This window comes from Manacus vitellinus, unplaced genomic scaffold (genome assembly GCF_001715985.3).
Source record: "Manacus vitellinus isolate BGI_N305 unplaced genomic scaffold, ASM171598v3 scaffold_1_pilon, whole genome shotgun sequence".
NCBI lineage: Eukaryota > Metazoa > Chordata > Aves > Passeriformes > Pipridae > Manacus > Manacus vitellinus.
In genome coordinates, this window is record NW_021939396.1 from 25325047 (window position 1) to 25343869 (window position 18823).

Below are 18823 nucleotides of genomic sequence, written 5' to 3' on the forward strand. Positions count from 1 at the left end.
AGAACGGGGTAAAATTGCCTGTGAAGGACAGTAAGTAGGGTCAAGTGATAATCATTAAGATATTTTTAAACTATAAGACAGTTAATGTAACAGTAACAGAAATAGAATTCAAACACACTGTGAAATTCATAACTCATTTCTGTCTGGCTGCAAACACAGTAAATGAATATAAGGTATTTTGGTTTAATAAGACTAGTCTGCAATTTCAGTTGGAAAAATCCATGCTTTTTGATTTGGTTACTTTATTAACATAAAAAACCAGAAACTAGATGTGGTTTCAATAGCTCACTATATTTTTTATACATTAAATGTATTGTATTATTTATGAATATGGGCTATAGTATTGTTTTCATTCCTTGTTTTAATTCCTAATTTGAGATTTTTTGGCCGTCTATAGTCACAATCAGTATAAAATTCAGGAACTACAACTATCTGTGAAGATATGCATTTTGTATATTTTATAAATCCTTAGATCAGGAATTAATAGAATGCGGTATGAAAAAATGGCTCTGTTTTGGAAATAAACTTTATGCTATAACCATCCTGGCTAGTTAGATGTGTATGATGAAGAAATCTTCACAATATGTAGCTTGTGTATGGTTCCACCTGACCTACTCAGTTCTTCCTGAAGAGGCCTGAATTTAATTTTCCAGGCCTTTGATTTTAATGGATTCATTTCCAGATTATAATTTGTTGCTTTCAACTGACACTGAATAGTTCAAGTTCACTATTAGATTTCTCAGTCTACCTCTGAGAAGCTGCTGTGAACTTGAACAGCTTAAGCTACCACTCGAGGACTTCTGAGGATTTGTTCTAATTATCCATGTTATTCTTCTTTTTTGACATCTATGAGGCTTGCAAAACCCTAGATGCATTCCAAATTTTACATACAAGGGTGGAGAAGACAGTTAAAAGGTTAGGTGGGGTGGAACACAAGAGTGAATGCCTCCCTTCATTACCTGCTCTTCTGTATAGGACCTGATCTTGTTTTCATTGTTATGTTCTTTTTCCTAACTTTTTTGATCCTATGCTTTTTAAGCAGTTCATATTGAAATTCACTGTAGTAGATGCTAACATGTGCAATCGTATGAAGGGAGAACAGGGTATTTATCAGCACAGGTTATACAATAGTTTCAGCTTCCACTCAGAAATATGGAAAAGAGAAGTTTGTCTGTGACTGCTACTCTCTTTAGGTTTTGTCAAGTTAAATAAGCTCCTTGAATAACATGGTCTTTGAAAAGTACTTAGCTAGTGCTAAGGAGTCATCGAATTTTCCATTATTCTTTTTTAAATAAAGGATTTGCTCATATTCTTGGCTGTTTGAGCCAGTCCCTTGCAATAGACTGTTAGACTAGAGGCAAGTTTGAAGCTCTCCACCCTCTGGAGAAATACTACTGTGTAGGAGGAATGCTACCTGAAGCAGTGGGAATGCCTCCACAGGGGAGAGCACAAGTAACAGCATGGATTTGTATTCCAGTGTTTAGAACAGGAAAAAGGAGAATTGGACCAAAGACTGCTTATTGCTCTTTCTGTGAAGGAAATTTTCATGCATACCTGTGTGATATAAAGATCTTTCTGAATAGCAAAAATCTAAATTCAAAGCAACCTGAGGAATCTGGGATAATGCTTGTGCTATCCAAGGAAAATGTGATTGTCTCCAAAAATAAGAGTACTACACTAAGAACAGTTACCAAATCTACAGAATTCTACGATAAGGGGTTTAAAGGAATCCTGAGATATATAAGTTCAGATAAGAGCATCTCAAACATTAGAATATCTGATAGAAGTAAAGATGGAAAGTATTCCATGAAACTGTTCTTCACACATCTGTAAATTCACTGAAAATGGAAAATGTTTAATGGTATTTATTAAATATTGTGAAATTCTGGATAAACTGAAGGTTTTGAGGGAAATTTCTGTATATGCTAGCATAAATTTTTGATGGGCTTTTTTCAATGAATGCATACAATAAAGCTGGAAAAATAACTGAAATTCTTAGTTGTATAACACTACAATAGGGAAAGATCCATTTTTAAGAACAGATCTATTTGAAAGCTCTAACTTCTGAAGGTCCTACTTAGTGTTTCATTGGTAAGAGCAGAATTTTACTGCGACAGAACTGAATGTAATTGAATTTTGTGAGTTAAAGGCAAACAAACAGTAAAGTATTTTTACATGTATATTTGAATTCATTTATTTATCTCATAGGTAAATATTTATTTATTTCCATAGGTTTTAATTATTCATAGAAATAACAGCTTGCTAACTGATACTGTATATTTTATAATAATAATAATACAATATAAAGTTATTTATTTACTTAAGAGTATGAAAAATTTGCAGTTGTTTTAAGAAATTGATATATGATCCAAAGTATAGTGCAGGGACACATCTGTAAAACTAGTGAGTAATACAAGAGGTACAGGTGCAGATTTTTAAAACTCTAGTATTTAACCATTATAGGGGGTTATTTTTTAAAGTATATATTTAAATAGAAGACAAATTATGAATTAGCTAACAGTTAAATACAACTTATCAAATTGGCTCTAATATCTGAATATAGAAATAAATGATAACAGTATATGTGCTTTCATACATGTGTTTCCTCCTTTGCAAAAGACATAAATTGTCCTGAAGCCTTCCTTTGTGGGCATTTCTAGGTATTTTGCAAAGCATTTGATCAAATGTCTAAAGTGAAAGCATTTCAACCAACTTCAGGAATTTGAAAGTATCAGCATAAGTGTTTGTTCTGATGAACCAGGCAGAAGCACAACTTCCTCCCCTCCCCTTCCCTCCTTTCCCCTCTCCTCCCCTCTCCTCTCCTGTCAGAGGCTTAAGAGGACAGTTCTTCTGGAGATTACCATTGTTTCCCTATCTGATTTGCTATAAGAATAAATCTTGTAAAACTACAAAATATTCAGATAAACTAATTTTTTTAAGACAATGTAAGCTCTATGATAGATTTTAATGTATACATATCCATGGTGTACTGAATTAAGCTCTCCATAATAAACCTTTTCCAGTCTTTGGAGAAATTAAATTTAAAGTCTGAATATTTCAAAATTAGATTCTGTACCTTTCTAGAAAAGAACAGCTACTCTAGAAGCCTTTCAGAGTGGCAGAATAGTCCCTGAGGGTACCAAATCCATATTACATGGAAAGGCACTTTTAAGCAGAGTTTTCGGCAGAACTTTCGACACATACGAGAATCAAAACCATATTTCTGAGAGATTTCAGGTACTTTCCTGGTGTAACAAGTTTTCAATATTTTAAAATTAATAAGAGAAGAAGAACATAAAAAGTAGCATCAGAAGAAGTCTTGCCAAGCATTTCTGTTATAGTGCTGAATTGTGCACTACTTGACACTATCTGAAAGGTTTCGTGACCTTCACAAGATTAGGAACAGACTTTCTGTATATTCTTCTCACACTAATTAGCTGTAAGGATTTTACAATATTTGGTTCAAGTATTCCATTATGAAAAGTGACATCTACAGAACTTGGTGTGTCAGCTGCCCTATGTGCCCTACAGAAATGACCAAATAGCTCATTTGGAGACTGCAATCAAATATAAATTAATATTTTTTTTAATCATATGTCAGAAAATTGACTTTGGTTAAATTTGAAGGAATATATATGTATATTCCACCTGTCTAGACCTTATGTGCACAAACAAAGTGATTTATGTAAACAGCAATTGAGCCAATAGATCATCCCCTGCATCAGTAGCAGAATTTTGATCCGTTTCTCTCAGATTTCTTTCTCTACAAAGCAGCTCAGTGCTCACTAAAACCACATGAATCTTTTCCAGATCCTTCCAACCCCACAGTGGCCTATATTAGTCCCTCTGCAGACCTGCTTTTTTTCATTAAGGCTTCTGCGATGTCCCCTGGAGGCATCAACTGCCAGACCTCCCAAAGTCTGGCAATGCTATTGCTTAAATATACAGCTTTCACTCACAGAAAATTTTACCTCTTTGCTGTCATAACCTCATGTGTTTTGTTGGGCTGAGATAAAGTGAACAGGCACAGAAGACAAACTGGTGATTGCTAGATCCTGATATCCAAAAATGCAAGTCTAGTAGCTACTGCCATGGTGATTGTACAAGTATCCTGTCATATTTTCTCTTCATGAAAAATTATTATCTCTGTGAAGTTTGTTAAGTCTAGGAGGAAAGTAAGGTGAAACCTTTTCTCACAGAAGACTGTTGATCATCCTACTTCCAAAGTAAAGGTCATAGGACTTCCCTGAACTAAGTCTTCTTTGAAATAATACCCATCCTTTAGGAAAAAGACAATCCATCCTGATTTCCAACTTGCCAGTGAAAAAAAATTTCTTAAAACTTTGAAACTTATTCCATTAGATGCTTAGCCTTGTGAGACTTTTTCCCAAAGATTTTATTGAGAGGTGAGTTTATGATGAGAATTTGAATTTATTGAGAGAGAGAGAATATTTGCTTAGTGCTGTAGTACAGTTCTCTGGATGTGTGGATTGGAGTAAGGGTGGCAGGTGAAATTCAGTGCTGATGGGGTAATGCCTACTAGAGGGGATAATTTGAATTCACACACATTGCAGATTTCTAGATTAATTGTAGTCATTGAGGAAAGAGACTTGTGCAATGTTTTAGACAGCTCAGCAGAAATAGCTGCTCACTGTGCTACAAAAAGAAAATGCTAGGACATTAAAAAACAATTCTGAAAATTCTGAAATATTTTAATATCGTTAAACTAATCCATTAGTATTTTCTTATATAGTGTTTTGGCTGCAGTTGTCTTTCTCAGCAGTATGATTCCTCACAGCTTTCACTCTCTAGGAACTTCTCATTAAAGTCTAGTTCCCCTTATAAGACCATCAAAGAGCAGAATGAGCAAACTAAGGACTCTTCTTTCGATTCAGGAAGTCACCTTTTTGTCAGTCTCCATTCAGATAGTAGCTGCATTATTAAATGCACTATTAAACTAAAAAAAGGCTTGAGTCTTAATGATATGTTTAAAATGCCTTTTAAAATATCCCAAGTTAGAGTGTTGAGCTAGAAAGCATTTATTGCTTTAAAGGCAGATTTTATACATCATTCCAAAATTAAAAGGTATTTATACATTTTAGTAACATAAAATTCTCATTCTTAAAAAAGGATGGGTAATTTAATAACTTTTCTCAAAACCTTAGATTGGAAGAAAGATGAAAGATTACTTTTCATGAAAAATTACTTACAGAAAAAAGTATGAGGCAAAAATATATATATAAAAAATGAACCTTAGAACAGATATGATGATGGTCAATTGCACAATTTTAAGGTAAGGAGGTGGCCCTTGATAAAAATAGAATTTATAGTGCGATGTTTATCATGCAAGTATCACCTTCAAACAGTGCAAAAACACACTGTTGTCTCTTACCTGTAGGAAGTCAAAAACAGTGCCAAATTTCTAAAAATTTCTAAAAAAAATTTCTAAAATAAATTCTACCTTAGCAGTCATACAGAAAAACGGCACAACAAAATGAGAATACTACCTATTGGAAAATCTCAGTCAGAAATGTTTTGTGTGTTTCTTTCTGTTTTGCGATAGGATGGACTAGAACAATGCATCCTAACCAGTTCATGCCATGTCAATCATAATCTGAATTTTTTTTTGTTCATTAACCATGAGTCACAGGCTGAAGGTTTTCTGGGTTCCTTAGCTGCAGTTCTGAGATGTCTTAATCTGTAGGAGAGCTTGATGTTCACAAAATTCAGGATTCATTTGATTCCTAACTTTGTTTTCTCTCTCCTTGCCCCCCTCCTTTATTTTTTGTTTTTGTTTTTTTTTTTTAATTATTTATTTTTTGTTTGTTTGCTTTGTTTTTCTGTATAGCAAAACTTACACTGCTAATTTTTCCTAGGGCTTTTTCCTTCTTCTTGGTAGAAGCTGAGAAATACAACATTCAGTTTGTTTGTTATCAATTGCTAACTCAATTACCTATACCTAGACCTTATTTCTTGTTTCTAAGAACAAAATTAGAAAAAAAAGGTTTTTCTCTGAAGCATATGTATACATACACAGAAAAACAGTTGTAAACACCATGGTCTTTAATACATGCAAAATCTCTTTTCATTTGCACTTTGAACCTGTACAAAATGTATATATACTTTTGGAAATTTGAATTTAATTGCTGAAAGGGTAATACCAAAATAATTTTACCTCTAGTTTATGGTAGACCAAGTCTGAAGAAAACATATTCAACTGAAAACAAATTAATAAACTAATATTAAATAAACAGCTGCTTGGGATACTTGAATATTAGTTTCACAGTATTAGCACAATAATGACATTGCTATGACAATACAGGAACTATTATGTTTATTAATTGCAAATGTAATTTCCAAAATGTACTAGGTTACTTGGTTTGCATATTATAGTTCTTAATTGCATAAAAGACCATGTCTCTTGGAAGAAAAAACAGAAAAGCATACACATGTAATTTTCCCTGGCCCTTTCCCTCTATTTTGATTTTGTCTCCATGTTTGAGCTAGAAAAGCAATGAATGTATTTATAAAAAAAAAATCCATAAAAACCCAAACCTCTAAAATGTCTGAACTTTATAAATGTTACAGGTGATGAGTGTAAAGAAAATTATTTTCTTTAAGTGACTAATTTTTCTAATATATATAAAAGTATGGATAAATCCTATTCTTTTTAGTTGATAGAAATGCTTGACTGAGTTCTGCTGGGCACTGAGGGCTGTAAGCATCCATCTGTTCCTATGGCTATTGAGAGCACTCAGAAATTCACAGTGTCAGGTCCTAATTAAGCAAAGCTGAAATTGTTCTATTACATTTTAAAATTGCAAAACACATGACCAGAGCCCATCCTGTAGCTAATAAAAGATATTCCTGTGGCTTGCTTTGAAGCAATTACTCTGTGTCTTTTTCTGCCTTCAGGAATCACCTTGTCACATCCCTCACATGAATCAATCCACCACTTCCCTTTCCCCCCTTCTATTTTTGTAATTCTGCCCTTTGACAAAATTAGAATTTAGAGGATGATATAAAAAAAAAAGTTGCAGATGTACTGAAATTTATGCAGTCTTTCTGCTACTTGCAGGCAGCTTACAAACAGTTGGTGAGTTAGTGTACTGCAAGCAAAATAGACTTACCAAATGAAGTAGGAGGATGTTTTTATCTCTGTGAAAGTAGGAGGATAATAGAGCTAGCCTGAGTTGGTCATATTCTGCCACTAATCTACACAGACCTTGTTTCAAGGAAAGGGAATATTTTACTTTGGAATTTATATGTCTTTATTATATCAAGAAATATTCTCTATACTTTCTGTCTTTTTTTTTTTCTTCATCATAACATCTATATCAGGAGCCAAATGTTGTTAATTTTGGTACTGAATTCACCTGTTCTTGCTACTTAATATTTGAACTCTATACAGAAAAGCTGGTGTATTCATCTATTTTGACCCATGCTAAAACAGAATTAGTGAAAGCTATGTGGTCATTGTTGATGATGAATAAAAAATCAAGTAAAAATGTTTAACTGGTATTGCTGTTACCTCTTTAGTTATAGGGCACTGTCTGGCTTTGTTTGAACCATGATACAAGAGGAAAATAAAGGCAGGTGTAATTTCCATAAATTATTGAAGAGAATCATTAGAAGCAAGCATGTATAAATGGAGGCACTAGGTTCTGATTGATCCTTGCCCTCCCTGTGGCAGAGTCATCTCCCGCGGGCGTTTTCTGAAGAAGGATTGGAAATCAAAGTGGGAAACATTAATTATAGATCAATATCCCATGGAAACTTTTCTACTGGACCAGCATTTTCAAAACTAGGGAATAAGTCAGAAACTAAAAGAGTATGGGATAGAGGACAAGCTATTTTTTGTTCTGTCTTTTTCTTTACATTGTTAAAGCTTCTGATTAGATAGACTCATTATGCAGCTGAACAGATTGTCTTCATTTCAAAACAGTAAGAGAATAGTTGAACTAATATATTGTCATTCTTCCTCATGAAGAAATCATACATTTCAGGGATTTTACTTCCTTTCTTTATTAACTTCCTTGAAGAAATTACAAGGTTTTTCTTTCAAATGTTGTGTTTTAGTATTTACTTTTGTTTTGGTTTTGTTTCATTCTCCTGTGTGGACCAAATAAAGTAATTTATAAAACCACAGTTTTACATTTTATGTTCATTGCATTCCCTTCTTGTCTCTCCCTGGGAAGTGACAAACTGATATCATACATCAATTTTATGTATTTATAAAATTCCCATTCATCTTCTATCTACAGATTTCTGCAGGAAAACGTAAATCAGATTTTCTTAAGAGCTATTATTGTACTGTAAATATCACAAATCTTATACCAGTCGAAAAAAGGATTTCTAACATATGGAATGATATTCAGCAAGGATCTGAAATTTTACATTTTACATATCATACTTTGAAAAGCAGAAGACAGGAAAAAAAGATATTTTTAGTTTTAAAGTTTAGTATATATTTCTATTTAAAAACTCTTCACTGTGGTAAACAAACATACTGTAACATAAAAGAAAAAGCTTATGTTGCAAATAATCATGACATCATTGATTGCTGAAAAAAACACAGAAAGGAATAAAAGAGAAATTCATCCAAATAAAGGAACTAACTGATTCAGTTAAATACTTCCTGTTTCAACTTTGCTCTTGACTGTAGCATAGCCAGTTGTTTTTTTACAAACACTGCTTATGTATGGTACAGTATGAATTTATACGCAATCTTATCTGCGAAGATATACTAAACTATGAAGTATAAGTCAACAAAAAAATACATTGTGTTTTTTGCATTTCTATTCTTTTGCTTTAATGTGATTTTAGTTTAACCCATAATATAAGAGTATTCATGATATTGATACAGGAAACATTTACATAGATATTTAATTGATGTTTTTATGATTCAGAATATGATATTTCTTGTGTTTATAACATGAGAAAAAACTATCATAATGAAGAAAATTAAATGTAAGTGATATGGAGAAAAAAAGTTTGTCCAAGTCATGTTTCCTTTAGATGATAACTTGCATCTCATCTATTTCACTGTGGTAAACTTAAAACCACATAACATAAAAACCCACATAACATAAAAAAGTTATTTTATCTAATGGATTGAAATACCAAGTGTCAAATATAGTTTGAATAATCATTTACCCAAAGGAACTTTTTAGCTTGAACTTTTCATCTTATTACAATGGACTAGCTTCCCCAAAGCCTTTTTTAAGTAGCACTCCACCATTGGTACATTAGATATTTATGTATTTCCTATGTAAATGTCTTAGAACAAAGTTCTAGAACAAAGTTTTAGTACTTTTGTTAAAATTATTTGAAGCAACCTATTGGGACATATAAAACTCAACAGTGATCGTTACTGCATTTTTGGTCAATAGACTGCTTGTTTTATATTTGTTTTTCTTTATATGACAGCATGTAATTTATAATTGTGCCATAGAAGGCAGACATACCAAATAACTGAGGCTTTTTACTTTAGTGTTACAAAAGTATACAGTTTTTATTTACCTGATGTTGCTGCTGCTGCTAATGATTTTACAGTCCAAGAGGAAACATCCTGTATTACTGTTAAATTTTAGTGATACGAGTGCCTCCCTTTTGAAGTATATGATTGCCTGAAATTATATTCTCAGAGACTAAAAATGTATATGGTCATTTCCAACTAGTGCCAACCACTTGGGACTTTGTTGCTTTTAGACTGATGATTGAAGTAGTAAGGCAGTTCTTATGAATTCATGATGAAATTCATTGCTTTGGTTGTTTAGAATATGTGTGTGAGGGGAGATAAGCCTGTCTCTAGAGAAATCTATACCAGAAGAAACAAAAGTTCAAACAAGTTCTAAGCTGCAGGATCTAAGCAGCAAACTCGATTTCCCAAGTTGATGTTCAGTTCCCTGCTTGCTTTTGGAAATAGTAAGAATAAACAGCTCTACCCTAAAATAATGTGATGGTAAGCATTTCCAAAATTATCCCATCAATATATAGTTGGATTAGACCAAAATAATCAACTTGCTGGTGAGGTATTGCAAAGTTATAGGGGCTAAAGATTCAAATACCAAGGCAATGATGAAGTGGCGTAATCTTCTGGAGTGTGGTGAAAGAGCCACTTTTGCCTTCTCTGATACATCACCAAGCAACAGTTGCATTTATATAGTGATTCATATGTTCTAAGCCTTGTCTGGATTCTTGCAATGCTGTGATGAGGAAAATTGGGAAGCATCACTCCGTCTTACTTTTGCTACCTAAAAAGCTAGATGATTTCCCAAGGAACATGAGCCTTTGGCTCAACCAGAATTGTTCTGACTCCAGTTTCATCATTGTTTTTGTCATATGTGCATCACTTTGATCTGGCCACTGGTCTTCTGGGATTGAAGCATCTGAATGAACTCCACAACTACATATAATGAGCCAAAGAAAACCATAAAAATCTAAACCCAGGAAAGATCAAGGATGTTTCATGTAGGACCACATAAGTAACCTCTTAGATGATCCATGGAGAGGAACAGAAAGAAGCACAAAAATTGAAACATCTGAGTCTTACAGGCACTGGAGGTTATGGAATTGTGTGGGCAATCACCGTACCCCACAATATGACAGTTATCAAAGAAGTAGACCACAATTCTTTCAAAATGTATACCAGAAGCTAGATTGCTTAGCTATCAGGCAGAGAGCTGCAAAAACGCATACATGTTCTTCCTTAATTTGAAATTCGTAAACTAGATGTGTTATTGAAGAGGTATTGTAGAAAGAGAACTCTGTCCAAACCCCTTCCCAAATGGCTTTTGAATATCTCCAAAAATGGAGGCTCCACAGCGTCTCTGGACAACCTGTGCCAATGTTTGACCACCCTCACAGAGAGAAGGTGTTTCCTTAGGCTGAGAAAGAACCTCCTGTATTTCAGTTTGTACCCATACCTGGGTCATGTTACTGGGCATTGCTGAAAAGAACCTGACTCCATCTTCTCCATTCCCTCCCTTCAGATATTTGAATACATAGATAAGATCCCTCTGGAGCCATCTCTTCTGTAGCTGAACAGTTCCAGCTCTTTCGGTCTTTCTTCACAGTTGTGATGCTCCAATCTGTTATTCATCCTCATGGCCCTAGAAGTTTCTTTTTTTTTTTTGGAACATCTCATGACATATCTAGCCAGACTATTCAATACAGTGTTCTTATCCCTGCAGAGCACTTAATATTTTTTTAGAAGGTGATGCTGGGCATTCTAGTAAGATGTAGAGACAGTGTCCCTACAGAGACAGCTGTATGATTGAGTGTTTACATCTACTGGAACTGTTAGTTTTATTTGTGAAGTATTTCCACTGGTCTGGGTCTATGCCAGGCTTCAACAGAGATTTCTATTAGGGATTGAAGAAAATTTTGCTGAGCAACTGATAAATAAGGTCCACATTTTGCAGACGGTTATAAATGTGCACACTGTTAGAGGGAACGATCAAGGTACAAAGAGTTTCTTTCCAGGCCAAGGATTTGTGTCACAGTTGTTATACCACTAACCCACTCTTGGTACAGACAGTAGTGAATGAACAATGTAGATCCTGCATTTAGAGATGGGTAGTATCTAATCCCTGTTCTAAGCATATTTCAGTCGCTCAAGGACTGTGCTATATGCAAATCCCACATCTGCTACTTACTGGTAGATTCCTATCTGCCTGGAATCTGCAAATGGCACTGGCCTGGTGCTCCCAGAGGCTCTTTTACACCTCCCATTTCTGCTGCTTTCAAGCTGCATTGTTTTTTCCATGTGTAAGTGTGGCAGTAAAGGAAATTATTTAGAATATTTAAACTAAACTTGAATTACAAATGAGAGGAATTCAGCACACAGTTTTGAATACATTTTACCTTTTTACTTTTACCACTCCTTAGACCCTGAGTTTGGTTCAAGTCAGTAAAAAGGCAGAGCTTCTGGCCTTGGACTGCAGTCTTCATTCTTGAGTTACATCTCACTGGGAGCAGGAGCTCCCTTGTAAAATTATCTGTCACCATATATGTGAGTGGGAAAATTCAAGACTGCCACCTCTCTGCTGACATACCAGATCACATGTTGGTGCATCTGGTTTTGTACTGTTGGAGGCGAATATAATACAATTATTTAATTTCATTATTTAGTTTATTTTCTAGCTAGAACACAGAAAAAAACCCTCTAAGAATATATATAATAAAATAGTGGAGATGCCTCAATTATTTTTGAGCTAACTAGCTTCAGCAACACTGAACTCAATGAAGCTGAATTTATCCTCTCTTTTGGCCACTGTGGGGTCAATTCTACTACTTCTAGTACTGCATCTAAGTATTAACCATAGTGCATCCTGTAATCTCAAGTGCAATTGCACAGACTTTTCTGAATTATTAAGTCCCTGTTACAAATTCTGTAATTTACAGTAAAAACTACCACTATTAATGTGTCTACAGCTATGCTTGTGCCACATGTAAATAGTTTTATGAGGAGTTGTCAAAAAATTTACAAGAAAAGAGATTGACCACTTTCTAGTTTAGGTCATTGGAGAACTAAATTTTACAAGTTGGTATTTTGACTTTCTGGCATGTTCATAGTGATAAAAAAGAATTGGTTGGTCTGAAGATGCTTCCTTCTATTTAAGATCTTTTACACCCTGCTATACAATTTCCAGTAAATTGATTTGGTTTTGAGCTTCAATGTACTCTGAACAGTCAGGCTGATTTTTGGCTATAAGGATTGGTTATATCAACTTCTAACCAGAGGTACTAAACCAATCCTAACTATTAAGCTATTTTTTAATGTATCTTAATTGTTATTTTCATTCTGTAGACATTACTGATAGACACATTAGACTCTTCTGGACTCTATGTTCTTTTTATGTTCTATTTTTTGGAAGTATTTTTCTTATTAGATAGATAAAACACACCATATAACCATTCTGTAAATTCACATCAGTGTCTTCTGTTAAAAAGAGAAAACATCATTTGTGATGAACTGGTGGCAATTAAGACATGAGGGAGGAAAAACATCAGAAGATTCCTATAATTCTCTGTGTAAACATTTCTGTTTACTTCTGGCTGTCTGGGTATCAAGTTGTCACTGAAAAGTCGGTATTAGCTGCAATAGTCAGGTCTGTAATTAAAACACACCATTAGCCATGATTATTTGACCTAAATGAAGAAATGACTTGGTCATATGGATACTAATTCTAGAGATAGCTTATTTATCCTTACCATAGTTAAAGCCTTCAATCGCCTTTCAAAATTACATCAACACTTGAACTACTAAATCCTGTGGTGATCACCGTAAGTTAGATTCCTAAATGTATGCTTTTTGAAAGCATAAATCTTATAAATTACTCAGACATTTTAAATCATTTCCTTTATAGTGTCTTTGGTGGAAGTATATTAAAAAACAGAAGTCAAAATATTTTGAAATTATGAAATCTCACAGTTTCACTCAGTGCAGATAGGAATTTTGTTTGCAGATAAAATATAAAAAAAAAGAGCAGGGATACATGAATAATGATATGCAGCTGCACTACTGAAGGTGTTTATGAAATTGTTTTAATCCATGCATGCTTCATTAGACTGATTTAGTAAGCCTTTATGTTCATAGAACATAATTGTACTGTAGCTTACACTATGTACTGTCATTCAGGAACATTAATAGTTTGTTGCTAAGTTTTCTTCTATCTTAGAAATCAGTAATCTCTCTGAAACTCTGATTATCTTAATAATATTCTTGTTTAATATTTAATGAAAATATATGTGTTTTCTTTGTTCTAGTAACAGTATGGTGTCAACATACTGTTTTTAAGACCACTCATTCTTCTTAAACTAGCAAAGACCGGAATGATTAAAATCCATCAGTGTGTTTAGTACACTTTAAGTTAGACCATTCTTTAACCTTTAGACGAGAAAAAAATACAGTCATGTGACAAACTGCTATCTATTCCATAGCCAGATGATCTATACAGCATTGCATAAGCAGCAGTTAAAAGCTAAAATGAAAAGATCCTTTCGTCATGGCAGAAAAAACCCCAAACGCTACATATCTAGTCAATGACATCCAAAATCTGGAAGATGATACAGCTCATGTGCTGAGCCCTTACAGATTCCTTGGACTCCTGCAGAAGTGGCAGGTCCTCAACAAACTCCTAGCATCTCTACAGATTTCATCACCATGGGATTCTGTTTATCATTTTCTTTACAATTAGGAAAACAAGAGGTGAGGAATTATGGTTTTAAAATTTTAAAATGTATAGATAAATGGGACATAAGCCTTGAAGTTCAATTAATGGGTAAAAATATTTTTAGGCTAATTTTATTTCTGGTTTTTTTCTGTTTTTTTTTCTTTTTTTTTTTTGTTTTTTTGTTTGGTTGGTTTTTTTGCTTTTGTTTTTCTTTCCAAAATGAAATGTTTGAGTGTCCATGTTCTTCTGAATTACTCCCAACACTTCATCTAAACTCCGGTGTTTGTTAGTTGGCCAACAATGGGAATTGGCATAGAAATCTAGTGCAAGCAGATGTTTAGTAAAGAAAGACTGTAGTAAAGAAAGCTTTTAGCTTCAAGTTTTCAGGAGGTTAATGTGGATAATGAAATATGATTAAACAAAAGGAGTTTCTTTATTTACAAATATTAGAAAGAGTGACATCAGGAAGTTCAAGTACATAAAAGGATGCTGCAGAAGAGAAAGGAATAATTGGTTCCCCTTACCCATAGCAGGTAAAATGAAAAGTTACAGTCTTAAATTTTAGTAAGAGAGATTCAACTCTAAAGCAAACTTTATAGCAGTAGCATATTAAAGCAGTCTAATAGAGAGGGATGTTGTGGGACCTGTTGTCTTCCAGCTGTTTTTCTGTGATTATGTGAGAGGTACCATGGTTTCCATTTTGCTGCAGGACAAGAAAGTCCTGCCCAAAACCTTCACTTGAAGTAGCAGTATTTTATCTTCTTAAATTGTATAAAAGAATTAAACAAATCACTGATTTTTGGAGTCTGTGCAAAGGGTCTCTGTTGACACTCCAGATACGACATATTAGATGGATCTGCTTCACTATTTCTTTGTTCCAAGATTGATGGTTTCCTCAGAATGAGGCTTGCCAAGATGACGTTTTCATTGCTGAAGTACATTAAGGCACACACATGTCTAATTTCAGTAGAGGGGAGGGGGAAATTCTTGTGAACATAATTTCTTTAATAATTTACCTCAAAAATACAATGTGGCAAGGAAGGTCTTTTCTTTCATTCTTGTGCTGTGTCTGCCTCATTCTGTTTCTTCTTCTCATTGTTGTTTTACTCACCTATATATTTTGGACTTAAAAGTTAAGCTTCTCCTCTGTAGTTCCCAGCATTTCAACTATGCACAATAGAATCTGAGTTGCATGTTTCGGATATCTGGCAGTCTGAGTCAAGGTCCTTCAAAATATGTTAATAGAAAACTGCAAAACAGGATTTGCCATCTTTTATCTTGTTTCATGATCCTTTCTCATAAAGACAAAGCAGAGAATTTTGTAATACTAAATGCTACTAGCTCTCAAACATTCACCAGTCCAGAGGTCAATTTGTCTGAATTTTAGAAAAAAGAAACTTGCTTTGAGAGTGTCATCTGACTTTCCAGTATGTTGGCTGTATCTTCTAGTTGCTATTTTGAAGGCTGAGGGAAGACCTAGGTGGTCTACTTCTTTTGTTCAATGATGGGGGGTGGCTATCGGGCATCCTGTATTTAACTTGTATGTAAGTCCTTTTAGACAGAGAAAGGCTATACTGTCCTCTCCTGCTGTTTCTGAGCCAACTCTCTTTTCCTTTTCTGCAGAGTGTCTCTGCAGTGGCACTCTGCTAGATTCCAGTTTGTTCTCCCTGCTCCACTTCTCCAATGAGCAGTACTCCCCGAGATATTTTTTCTGTCTCTCTCTTTATAGCTTTTCTAATTCATATCTGAAGGTTTAGCTTCTGGCAAATTTGCTTACTTGTAATCCCATACCTCTGATGCCTTCAGTTATGCCATAGTGAGAATGGTTTTGAGTGGTGGTGGGTGACCTCACAAGCCTACCAAGCAATTTTGTCTGCCCTTAACACCTGAGAGATTCATAAAAAGCCCTGTTCTGTGTCTGCATACCAAATTCTTTTTGAGGCAATGACAAGAAGGTAGCATAATTTTAGATAATAGTGACATGATATTCAGAATTTTTTTTCTTCCCTGTCTGATCATTTGTTTTAATATCACTGACTTGAGAAGATGAATATAAAAATAACCTCATTCTTAAATACACTCATAGTAAATATTAATTCAAAGGGACTTTACACAGTACACTGAAATCAACCCACTCTGTCAAACTTATTTATTTCTTACTTCCATGATTCTGCTTCCACATACTGCATTGCTCTTGCCCACGTTCAAGCTCTATCTGGCGTTTCAGATCTATCTTCTAATAACAGAAGAAAGAACAAACTTCCTGTGCAAAGTGACACATAAATGAAACTATTTCTGTGGTGACCCAAATCTTGCACATAGCATACACTAGTTCTCCCTTGAAGCTGAAAAGTGCAAGAAGGTAGGAATATATAAGTTGGACGTAGGTAGTGATCGTAGCAATTAATTTATATTGGAAAGAAGAGCATTTTCCTATCTATTAAACACAATTTTGTTCTTATTCTGAATCATTCCTGTATATAGAGTTAGTGTGAAGGTGAAAGAGTTTAGGCTAGGTCTTAATCCTGTCTCTGTCTCCCTGTCCTGGTGTATCTCCCTGTTGTGTGGAGCTCACAAACATTGTTGAGGTTGTGTGTCAACCACACTATGGGAAGGTAAACCTGTTTAAATTAGAAATATCTGAACTCATAACCTGATGGTTTCCCCAATCTCTAATGCCAGTTTGATCTTTTGTTTACACTGAGCCAATGTTCACCTATAATATACATTCAGTGTTAGTAAAGTGAACCTTAATAATCTTGATCATCTTCACTGTGTTTGTAAAAGGGGAGTGTACCACCACCATGGTTAACCTGCTACAGAACTGAATTGGATAGACTTTGCAAGATAAACTTAAAGCTGAAAATAGCTACACAGTTTGGTGTTAGGCTGTGTATGAACAGTGTATATACAAACAGATAAAAACCTCCAAAGTGTTGTATGAGTCACAGAGAGCCTACAACACACTGTAAGGGTATAGGGGGTGGATAGCATTCATTAATGTAAGTATTCAGAATCTGTGAACTATGATGTGATATGTTTGAAAGAGGTGGCTGAATCAATTTTTCTTTTTTCTTTTTTTTTTTTTTGATTTTATTTTAAAAGAACAGATCAGATTTATGAGGTCACAAGTAGTTTGTTCCTAGAGAGAGTGAAATTGAAGCAATACATTTTAATGGAGCCTTGTAGATTGGCAATATATGTACCTTTCATTCTAGTGAGTAGTTCCAGCCCTTAGATGAGAAGATAAGACATTTTTAAGGATATATCAGTGTTCTCATTGCCTCAAAAATCTTACACTGTGCTTTATAAAGGCTAGATTTTGAGAATGCTTAGGAACATTATGATGCAGCTACTTGTTTATGAAACATTGGCTCAAGAAGACAGCATTTTTCGAAGGGTTTGTCTAAGTATTCTTAAGATAGTGGCTTTAATCCATAAAGCTTTCAGTTATTTGGACCCTGCTTTCTCCCTCACACTTCTACACAATTAAGAGCATAAACAGTTGGCATTAAATTCATCTTGGTTTAAAAACGCAGTTCCTCTTATCAGGAAGTTTTCTCTAAGTGGGGGCAGAGTCTGCTATTTCACTATCTCCTGGACACCTGCTTTGCCTATAACTATGTGATTTTGATATTCTTCTCAGAAAACTCAATGTCTCCCTACCCTCTCTTTTGTATTCTTTGAGAGACAATAACAATATAGTGTAACTGTGTGAGAGCCATTGTGGATTTATTATTGTAGATGGTGAATATTGTTATGTGCCCTGTGGGCAGTCAATTTTATGTGGCATATATTGTAGATTTATATTTTTATCTGCTTAAAACATTTCTTGAAATGCTTAGAGCCAGGGTTAGGTGCTTAAGTTGTAACTTCAAAAAAAATAAATACATTAAATAAATAATTGAAGCAGGCAGTTTCAGATAATAAAGAGAGCTGGCTCCTGGGTAGAAAACACTGCAAGACTTAAAACAATGGAATCTTTAATAAAGAATATGAAATAAAAGCCCAAAAAATTTCTTATCTGCAAATAAAAAAACAAAACAAAACAAAACAAAACAAAACAAAAAAACAAAACCAAAAACCAAACACCCAAAGTAACAGGACTTGTACTTTGTGAATTAAAAGCTTCATTATATATGATATAAAGCTAATTACTAGGGAGCATTTTATTTACCTCTAATTTCTATTTAATAGCCACTGCACTTGTCATTGCAGGTATGGTTACAAAAGTATGGCTACCTTCCACCAACTGACCCCCGAATGTCGGTGTTGCGCTCTGCAGAAACCATGCAATCAGCTATAGCTGCCATGCAGCAGTTCTATGGCATTAATATGACAGGAAAAGTGGACAGGAACACAATTGAGTAAGTAACCAGTACTGAACTGCTCTTGACTTTTCTGTTTCAAGAAGGGTAAAGTATTGGGAAACCTTTTTAACACATGTAGCAGTGTAACCGGAGTATCCAAAAAGTGTTGCAGCTTCAGATGGGGAGTTAAATTGTTTCTCTCTGTCCTTGCCTTTTTATTTTCTTCATCTTCTGGATTTTATGGTAGCAGGTAGTCACCTGCCTAACTGCTGTCTGATTTTGGGCACATAACTGTAAATAAGATGTTACCGATTGCCTAAAGAAAGGGCCAAA

The 18823-nt window shown here is 34.4% G+C and overlaps 1 protein-coding gene across 1 annotated transcript in view; it reads left to right on the plus strand.

Moving 5' to 3' along the window:
* The window catches only part of MMP16 (matrix metallopeptidase 16), a 162951-nt gene that overhangs the window by 65622 nt on the left and 78506 nt on the right, over nucleotides 1–18823 (plus strand). The window contains exon 2 of the mRNA XM_008922096.2: nucleotides 18399–18547. Coding sequence (XP_008920344.1) covers nucleotides 18399–18547 — 149 coding nt within the window. The remainder of the gene's footprint in view (nucleotides 1–18398; nucleotides 18548–18823) is intronic.